General features: G+C 38.5%; 1 protein-coding gene across 1 annotated transcript in view; it reads left to right on the top strand.

Annotated features, from left to right (window-relative positions):
* Nucleotides 1-8,493: 8,493 nt before the first annotated feature.
* Nucleotides 8,494-10,223, top strand: part of cfap100 (cilia and flagella associated protein 100) — a 6,721-nt gene continuing 4,991 nt past the window's right edge. The window contains exons 1-5 of the mRNA XM_067598442.1: nt 8,494-8,673; nt 9,613-9,687; nt 9,800-9,871; nt 9,973-10,073; nt 10,173-10,223. Of these exons, the coding sequence (XP_067454543.1) occupies nt 9,669-9,687; nt 9,800-9,871; nt 9,973-10,073; nt 10,173-10,223 (243 nt within the window). The 5' untranslated portion in view covers nt 8,494-8,673; nt 9,613-9,668. The remainder of the gene's footprint in view (nt 8,674-9,612; nt 9,688-9,799; nt 9,872-9,972; nt 10,074-10,172) is intronic.

The raw sequence follows: 10,223 nt of genomic DNA, 5'->3' as shown, positions 1-10,223 counted from the left end.
ATCATATAATGTTTCATTGATTGTATTGATTTTGTGAACTGTTGCAATGCTGGGATAAGTTCATGTCTAACAGTAAAAATGAGATTTTGATCCATCAAAGTCCTCAGTTTCCTGGCCTGATTGCTGGGAAGATCTTGCTTCATTTCGCCTCTCTATTGAGGCAGGCGCTGTATAAATAGGCACACTGGAAATAGCCTTTCACTCTCAGAGGAGCCTCTCAGGAGAGAGCCTGGACCAATGGCCAGGTTTCCAACACTGAGATGTAGGCCAGAACATTACAGACATCTGGACTGTAATGAGGGTTTTGTGGAATCCCTTCACATTTTGAAAAGAGGTAGTCATAAGGAGTAGGAAAAAAATCTTTTGAATCAGCATGTCTGCCACATTTTACTGTAGTCTCTCATACAGGAAACTTTTTTACTGTTAAATTTGATGCACTGAATTTGTTTCAAAATGACTTTTTCCTCCTGCAGCCAAAACATTTATTCATTTACTATCCATTTACTCCTTTATGCCTCATTTACTGTGTGCCATGACATCCAGAGCAATTACCCTCAACTGTCTGAGCAGGTCTGTTTACTTGTTCTTCTCCATCCCTGCTCTGAATAACGTCACAATTATGTTGTACATGAACAGACATGTTTTCCCCAAAGACTTTCATGTTCCTTACAAGGCACTAATGAATCATGATCCATCCCACAATATCTTTCCATATCCGTCAGATATGTGATGACAGTGCAACTTGTTAAAAATGAAACTTGACACTTATTTTTGATGGCTTTAACCCTTAGAGACCCACCATAAACCCATTTCTGTCTTTTTTAGGGGGGGGGGCAGGGTATCTTTAGGGGGAGCTAGCTGGTCAACATTTTATGCTACATAGAAGTGGTCATCTGAAAGCTGGGCACCTTAATTTGAGATGCAGCTCAGCACTGTGTGTCATTTTTTTCTAGTTATAAATCTGTACTAAACATTGTGTTTTGGTTAGGCACCTATTCAAATTTTAAAGTTTAGAGCGTATGAGGGCTTGGAACATTATGATGGAAATATATGATGGCCATTCATATGCTCAATGATGTATCATATGTTGTTGCAGCATATCTACAATATAGTGTTTGATTCAGAGTTATTGGGGAACTACCTGTTGTTGCTGTTCATTTATTAGCAAGTAGTGTAGTAGAGAAACAACGTCACCCAACCAACCGAAGTCCAATACTCTTCTGATAGTTCTGCTTTGGTGTCCACCAACTCCAGAGGTTAATATTTGTCTCTTTAGCTGCTACATGCTCCACTATGGTTGATAGCTAGTTGCTAACATTGTCTGCTGTTTGCTGGGCAGGTAGTGTACAGCGGGTTTATCAGCATTTTTTCACAGAAAACAGCTGCCTTCTGCAACTGGCAACAATGCTTTGAGAGTAGTAAGAGTAATCCAGGACAGTAAAGTTGGGGGCCGCAAAACCAAAACAATGAGAGAAGCTAACACTACATAGAGCCGAGGAGAACTGCATTTCAATCAGGGAAGACACAAGGTGACATGAATTCAAAAGCTTTATTCAGTAGTCTTTGGTGTTGACCCTCTGTTGATTAAATGGATATATAGGGATGGAGCCCTATAAATAGCAACCAACCGGAGATCCCCCAGAAGAGCCATAGATGAGGCCTTGAGGCTAGTGGTTGTGGAGGGATGAAGCAGTGATGAAACTGGCACTTTGGCAACATCACATATTTTATGGATCTAGAGGAAAAATGCTGGCCCAAATTAGATCCCCAATAGTCACAACAAGATATCTTCTTCACTGTGAGGTCTGTGATTATTTTTGGTTAATCATGTTCTTCTCGGGGCTTATTAATATTTTGAATTCAACAATGAATTGGAAGATTGGATTAGAACTAGTTAAATATGGTCATGTTTCCAGTAGTTCACAATAAAGGTCCCTATTTGTGTCCAACACCTAATGAGTCTGAGAGGTAATCAAGCAGTGACAGTGTGTGACCACATGTATTATGTCATTTACTCCAGTATCTTTGCCACCGTGAGCTCATGGCATCAGAGATGATTACTAAGTCAAATTCATTTACAATGGGCCACTAACATTGCCCACACAAAGAAGCGTCACCTTCCCAAGAACTGATACTGGTGCCGATACTGGTTCACCTAACAGAGTGCCTTTGACTTTTTTTGTCTGATTGGTGGGCAGTTGCATTTAAGTAATGAAATTGTTAAACAATGAATGGGGTAGTTTTCAGCAGTGAATGGAGTGGCTATGTTGTAATGCTTGCAGAGAGAGAGAGAGAGAAAAAAACCAGGGAAATCTCAGAGGAGTAAAATGGCTGCCGAAAGGAATCTAACCCAAATCTCCTTCATTTTCAGTCCCTTGAGTGGCACAGCACTTCAAGGGAAACTGATTTGCATGCAATTGTCTTCTGATTAAATCCTAATCTATTTTTACACCTCCATGATGAGACAGTCTTTGTTATAGGTCCTTTTTTAAATAGAGGACTTTCAGCACCAGTCCATACAGCTGGGGGAAGACAGCCAGCAGAATGCCATTTGATGCAACCTTAGACGCTGGTGAACCAGTCAAGATATTACAAACTGGACAAGTTCTTTGATGCATTGATAGGGTTGATGGTTTGATCCCCAGTTTCTGTCTATGTCCTGTACATTCTCAAAGTCATTCAGGTCATGTTATATCCAAAAGACTTGAGTCAAGAGCAACTGGACTTGTAGATTCTTGAAGATGTTTCGCTTCTCATCCATCATTGTCTTCTTCAGAAATCAAAAAGCCTTTTGACAAACTTTTGACTCTTGTCCACAAGTTAAAGTGTCCTTGATCTGCACTCCACTGAACCCCAAATTGCTCCCCAAATGTAAGTCACATGGACTATTACTCTGCTTTCCTGTTTTTGTCCTGTAGCAACCACATAAGGAATGGAGACAGTGGGTGGTAAATTAAGTGAAATGTCCTGATGACCACAATTTACAACACCACATTATCAAAATCAATCACATTATTCTTTTAATCCCACTGGAAGAAAAACAAATATAAAGTGTTGATGGAAGCATTAAAGACTATTATTATCCTTGCAGAGTAAATCATTCCAGATTTGGGGTGATTACTGGGTTTAAATTAAGTAAATTTGTGGGCCAAGGTGAAAGAGCTCATTATCCTTTGTCATTAGTGGTTTAGTGCAAGAGGTGGATCCCATAATTCTCAGCAGTCTCAATGGCAATTAACTTTCATCGGGTAGAGCACTAAACTATCCATGTACTCATGTGCAACCTTTATAGTTAAGGTTCTTCCATATACTTTTACTCATGCCTCAGGAATAGTTCCCACAATACTGCTAGATGACATACAAAAACTTTCATGCCTACCAGTCTTCACCAGTTAAGCTTTTCCCTTTAAGATGTCCTTTTGCTGCCAAATTGTCACCAGAGTATCCAGATACAGACAGCATTTTCTCCAGACAAGACCAGGCGTCTGTCTGCTAACGAGTTTTTAATTATATGAGGATTAATTCTGCTGGGATCAAAGCCGTCAGGCATGGACGGATCCCCCAAATATTCAGAAGTACAGTTCCACTGACAGATGAAGACATCATTCACAAGTTCCTAAATTTGCAAATGGGAATGTAAACAAAAAAGTATTAATTCATTATGGTTTGGAGTGCTAACAAGAAATCCATTCATAGATAGACTGAAATAAGCTGAGGGCATAGTATGTGTTTCTCAGGTCTCCTCAGCAGCAAGAGATAATCTGTGACGTTATGATCAACTAACAGCCAGTTTATGAAAGTTTTGCCTTTGCTACATATCTCTGGAATGACTTCCTGGCACTCAGGAAACAATTTGATTTTTGGTGTTTTTTAAGGCCACATTTATTGTTTTTTGCCACTAGGGGGCAACAAACTGACAGAGACACAGTTCTGACCTTATATAGCTGTTACTGCTAATGTGTGAACAAACAGTTGTCTATTTACCCAACCAACAGACATGGAGCTACATTAGTGTTCATTTGGTGTCGTGATTCTGACAAACTGACAAAGTTAAGTCTAATGATCAGTCTTATTTTAGCCCTATGTTTGGTCTCCACCTACTGCTAAGAAAGATGTCTGGGTCTTTAGCTTCTACATGCTCACCTTTTTTCACCAGCTAGTCACTAACTTTGGTTCTGAGTCATTTGTTTCAGAGGAAGTAACATACTGTTGGTTTATCCAAACTTTTGCCAAACGCATGTGCCTGCTGCTGCTGGAAATGAGGTTGATGTAAGACTGAATGAAAGACTGTATCATATCATAAATGTTGGGGTGTTAAAAACCAAAACAATGAGCTAAAAGAGGCTAAAAAGCTTTTGAAGACCCACATGGCTGATAATTCTCTGTGGGTTTGTTACTGTGAGTGACCTCTTTGACATACAGATTTTCATTCATTCAGATTAATTTTAGTGTGAAAATATTGATTAATGGAGCTTTAGTAAACACAAGAACATCTGGCTAATAAGGATGAGCTATAATGGCCACCATGACTGAACAGAGACGTTGTAGGTGGTTAAGCAAACTTTAAATCCACTGACAGAATTCAAAGAAAAAGGTGTCGCCTAAGTGGCCACACAGTTGAATGGGCACACGATCAAGTTCATCAAAGAAATGAAGACCTACTGCAAAGTAGGATTTCAAACAAGGATTTTGAATGCTGTAAAAATGGCCTGACTGGAGGCAACTGTTGTCTTGGCAAGATTTCAATTTAATTCCCCTTCCAGATTTGTTGCACTGAGTATGTGTGTAAAAATGAATGTTGCTCACATTAATCTATATTTGGACCATGTCTCCTTTAAAGAGCGCTAATCAATTTTTTTATGAGTACAGGAAAATTAAAATGTTAATTCTCTCAGACCTTTCATAGGACCTTCTTTGCATGAAAAACAAAAATAAACTGAGCTGGCTCTGTTGATAGACAGATATTTGGGGGATTTGAATAATGTCTCAATTTCTGTCAAGCTGAAGATTCACTCATTTCCCAGTAAATAATTATTCAGTGTAAACTGGCATTAGACATGCTTCTGAGTGTGCTATATTTAGAAAATGTCTTTGCAAATTCCCAATTCACAGTGCAATAATTCATTCAATTAAGTAGATTGTCTGTGAGCACAGGAAAGGATAATCATAATACCAAATATAATCAATTGAGCATATTCATTACATTTTGAGGCTTTGACAATCACGCCCCTCCAGCATTTATTAAATATGTATAAGTGATGTGATGATTATTTGACATACTTACAAAAATACATGGACAAGTGAAAAAGTGAAGAGACAGACTTGTACTTAGACGTCAGAAACCTTTTTTTACCAATGAAATAATTTTTTCAGTTGGGAAAAGGCGATGAAACAAATGCAGAGGTCAGAGTTGGAAATGCACTTGTCAATCTGAGGTCTTGAGTTTTTGTTGACATGTTGATGGTGGCATTGGTGCTATGCCAAACACTGGTCAAACAGGGTAGTAATGTACTGTAAGTGGCTGTTACATGTTATTAGAGTTGTGATATGGCTGACAAAATCAAATGAGAGCAGTGGAATAGATGTGCCTTTACTGGCTGCTGGAGAAATGGCAGGTTGTCAGAAGACACGGGGCAAATCATTTCAACAATATTTTATAGATCAGTCATTATTTAATATGAGGACATCTTGGCACTCATAACCACAGAGCAAGACACGTCTTCATATCTACATTTAGTAGCTACGTTCTCATTACATGATTCTGAGCTTATGTCTGGGTTTATGTTTGACCCTTTGACATATTACGGTATGTCCCAAAATCCAACCTGATCCCTTTCTCTGCCTCCCTCTTATCACCTCCCACAGAGGCGATTTCTAAAGCCACTGCAAAAACTGTCAAGTACAACACAAAGAGCTGCAGTGAGGTCAGTAAAGCCTTCCATGTGGTCACAAAATGAAAAACTGAAGGAGAAGTGACTGCTTGTCTACAGCCGGTGCTCAATGAGAAGAGAAATTTGCTTGATTAAAAGTGTTTTAATATAATAGGGGTGAACATGGCATAGTTCACTTTTAGCTGTCAGATTTTCTGTTTGCCAAAGCTCAGCAAATCAAACTGTCATTTAGAAACTGTCATTACACCAATAAAAGGACAAACAAAGCCAAAAGTACACCTTTATACCTTTAGTGCCCTTAATCCTGTGGGAGAAAATAGAGCTTTTCTGCTTCATTATTCATGTATGAGCATGTGTCGTTGTTTATCTGTGGAACTTCTATTACTGTGAGTTTTATTTGATATTTGAACTGATATCATGTCATAGCCCTTTGTGCTCAGTGAAGTTATCATGGTCAGATTTACTAAGGCTAAGCTTACAATAATACATGTTTGGTTGACAATCTGTGTTAAAATATTCCAAACTCAAAGTTCACTAACAATGTTTTCTTTCCCAGAACTTTCAACTGTATCCCTTGGCCTTCTTCAGCCAATAGAAATTGCTTCGGTGTCATCACTTAACCTAATAAGTGGTCGCATATTATTATAACCTGACAGAAGGTCCGTACATAGGTCATATGATGACATCTGAGCAAGCTCTCAGAAGAATGTCATATGATATGGCCAAAAGTTCTGGGGGAAAAGGTAGGAGGTGAACCTTGAGATTATAATATTTTAACACATATACTGTATGTGTTTCCAAATTTGAGAATAAATCCCCAAAAACTGTCAATTATCAATCTAAATATAATTAACATATTTGCATTGGCAGGTCCTCATCACAGCGACAACATGCATATAATCACTTCTTCAATAGATCTTTAATAGAACAAAGTAAAGTAGTAGCGTCACTTAATAATTAGAAAGCAATTGAAATTGAATTAGAATTAATAATTTAGGAAGATTCTTTAAATATGTATATCTCATCTATTAATAACAAATACATATTCATCCTTCGTGCTTGTATATGCTATTTTGCAAACTTCTGTGACTGTTGCTTATTGACTCTGGACAGAAATTATGACTTTTTTGTTTAATTATACAGTTGATGACTTTTAGTATGTGGTTTGGTGAACTTTAGTGAAGTTCCAGCAGCTGTGTGAAACAGCAAATGCTGTCTCAGTTTGGAGCCCTGCAGCTCAGTCTGCATCTCACAGCCGCCTCAACAGCTGCCTGACAGTGTGGCAGCTCCCACTCTGCTCTAATGTTAGTTTCATGACAGGAGGTCAGTGCTGTTTTTTGACTCAGCCACCTAAAGTCACTGCAAGACACGAGGGAGAGAATTTACTCTTAAGAACCTGTCTATCTTATATTTATTCTTAGACAGACTTTAAATCAAAATGTTGCTCACTAACCGAGAAATGCTTTCTTTTCTGACTTTTTTTCTGTATGTTTTCAATTGTCTGGTAATAGGCTATGTGTGCACTTATGTCCTTATTTAAAATGCATTTGTGTTTATTGAAGGTGTCGATGTTAATTATGTTTAAAGAAAAGCTGCTGATCTCATTATGCACAGTGGGCTGAATGTTCACCTCTTATATAATACCAAATATCCACTGTCTTTGGGCTACAAAGCGGAGGAGGTGGAGGCAATCTGTAATGTTCAAAAAACCCATGCAAAGCTGGAAGAAACCTTCACAGCATCTTCATACTACAGCAACCACTACTATCCATAGTGAAAGGCAGCAACATGCAGGAGGTGTAAACTATACTTTTTGCTTGTTCACATGACACATTATGTTAAATTCTTAGTCTAAAAACACTCTATAACAGTTCCTTCAAATGCGAATAAAACACAGTTCCTCTCTCCTTACACAGCGTGCCCTTTTCTGTTGTGAGAGCCAACACTCCCCCATGTGTTTGCATTACTTTAACCTGACACTGGGATTTCCTACAAGCGAGTGTAGTGTGTGGGCTGCTTTGTTGAAGCTGAGATGTGCAGGGTCATGTGTGGATGCGTGGGAGGGATTGTACAGTATCGGCTTCTAAGTATATTCACTTGTACACTCAATGAACTAAAAGAAGCGTCGGCAATCAAGTCAACTTAACTTCGGGAGAAATCATCACTAACAGATGCACTAGTCAACTTGTAAAATACAAACAGCAGGATCCCTTATAGTCTTGAAATCTGGGTTTCTCCTTTCAAAAAGATAATCCAAGACAGTAAGGACATACAGAGGTCTGCCTGCAACAGATTAAGTGATCTGTCTGTGCCATCTAGTGGAGAGTGAATCGGATTGACCCACAGAATTGATGAGCAAGCTCGATCTCTTCCTGTATCTCTGCCAAATGTTAGCTGGGTAGCCATCAAATGAAGAGTAACATTTATTTTTAATCATTTATTTTTTCAGTCATCAAATAACCAATAAAACTTTTACAATATACAAGACGTAAAATCTCTCAGCAAAAACACAAGACACCTTCAGATGGTATCAAAGACAATAGTGACAGCAGTGTCAGATGTTATATATTATAGTAAACATAATACAAAGACTAAATAAATACATACAGACATTTAGGCTGGAGGCCCACAGTGTATACAAGCCATGACAACCAAAGGGGATTACTAGAAGACCGTGAAGGCAACAGTTACCATGACAACAGTACACAGAGGAGCAGCCCAGCTTGAAGATCAGTGTTGGGAGCTGATAAGTTTTTATGTGTATTAACTGCATTATCAAACGGTAGGTTGATTTCATTCTTAACATAAAATTGAAGAAGTGTTTAACAGTTTGTTGTGTGCTAACTTGTAGCGAGGCCCAAAGTGTTTATCACCAGAGGCACTAAAAGGGCTTCCTGTACCTGCAGCTTTATTGTGGCAGCCAACAGTACAGCCTACTGCAATTCTAAGGAGTGATTCACTCTTATCTTAAAGTACATAAAGTTCATTTGAAAATGAAGAAAACATTCAACTGCTCCGTCCAGATCTTATCATAACTAGCCTACCTATCTTTTCTCAACAACAAAACTTTGTACTTTTCAAAACAAACTAGTTTAGCTACTTCAGAAGAGCTATAAAAACTACTATAGAGGTAAGCAAGCTAATTCCCTCTGAAATATACTGCTGACTCTTGTTCCCTCCCATTAAACTACATGCAAACTAAACTAAAAACAAAACTAAACAAACTAAAACATCTGTGTGAGTGTGCAGGGCCTTTAATAATAATAATAATGAATACAATTTAAACAAGAAAATGCCAGTATGCATATAACAAATTGAGGGTTGTTAACAATATGACATGCTCTCTGTAAAAATATGTCTGAAGAGGGAACTTAAAAATTGGCACTGAAATAGAAAGTCTAAAGTTTCTCTGGCAGGCAGGTGAGATGCCTTGACATCAAGAATCAGTCCCTGGCGTGAGGAATACCTAGGTGGCCTCTGCTAGACATCCTCAGGCTGCGATCTGGCTCATAAGGGGGTAAACGTTCAGAAATGCAGTTGTGTGTCAAACCCAGTTTTCCCAGTTTAATAACCACAAAACTTTTAAAATTGATTCTACAAGCTCTGTTTTGAATCCTATAGGGCAGTCAGTCTAACTAGTCTTTCCTATTTGGGTGAATAGAGAGATGCAGCAGCATATCAACCACAAGTAGGCTTACATGTGTATTTTCTGTGCAACCAGCAGCTAAATTAAACACTGAACCAGTGCAGCGCCAAATGTCATAAGCAACCTCAGAGATGTCTTCACCACAGCCAAGTAAGCATCTGGTATAATGCCACGCTTCACACATAAAAAGCAATAATATACAGTAAATACAATCAATTTGAATACTTCATCTGTACCATTATTAACAAATGTTTCATTACAGAAGGACCAGAGATTTCTTCAGGCAGCCTTGTTGTTTCAGAGAATGATAGTGCTGCCAAATCACATAAACCAGGTACAGCAGACAAGTCTGTAAAGAGAGGAAACTGTAAAACTATAGAAAAATTGTATGTGGTGTTTTTTTCAAACACATTTTCTTCTCTCTATTCTGTGTAGACATGAGAAGGAGGAGGGAGACACGACAGAGTCCATTCAAAGTGCCAGACGATAATAGCATCTTTCTACTGAGCGTAAATGAAAAAGGGGACCGAAAAGAGGTTTGTGTGTTTATTTGAACTCAATCATGTCTGCAAAAAAGGGGAAAAAAATCATCTTTGTTATGTTCAAGTCATGCTGCTGTTCTCCCCCATGTTCAGGAGATGCGTAAATTCCTGGCTCTGCCAATTGATCAGAAGACAGCCAACAAT

The sequence above is a fragment of the Thunnus thynnus genome, chromosome 9, assembly GCF_963924715.1.
Source record: "Thunnus thynnus chromosome 9, fThuThy2.1, whole genome shotgun sequence".
Taxonomy (NCBI): Eukaryota; Metazoa; Chordata; class Actinopteri; order Scombriformes; family Scombridae; genus Thunnus; species Thunnus thynnus.
This window is presented reverse-complemented; position numbering and strand designations above follow the sequence as displayed.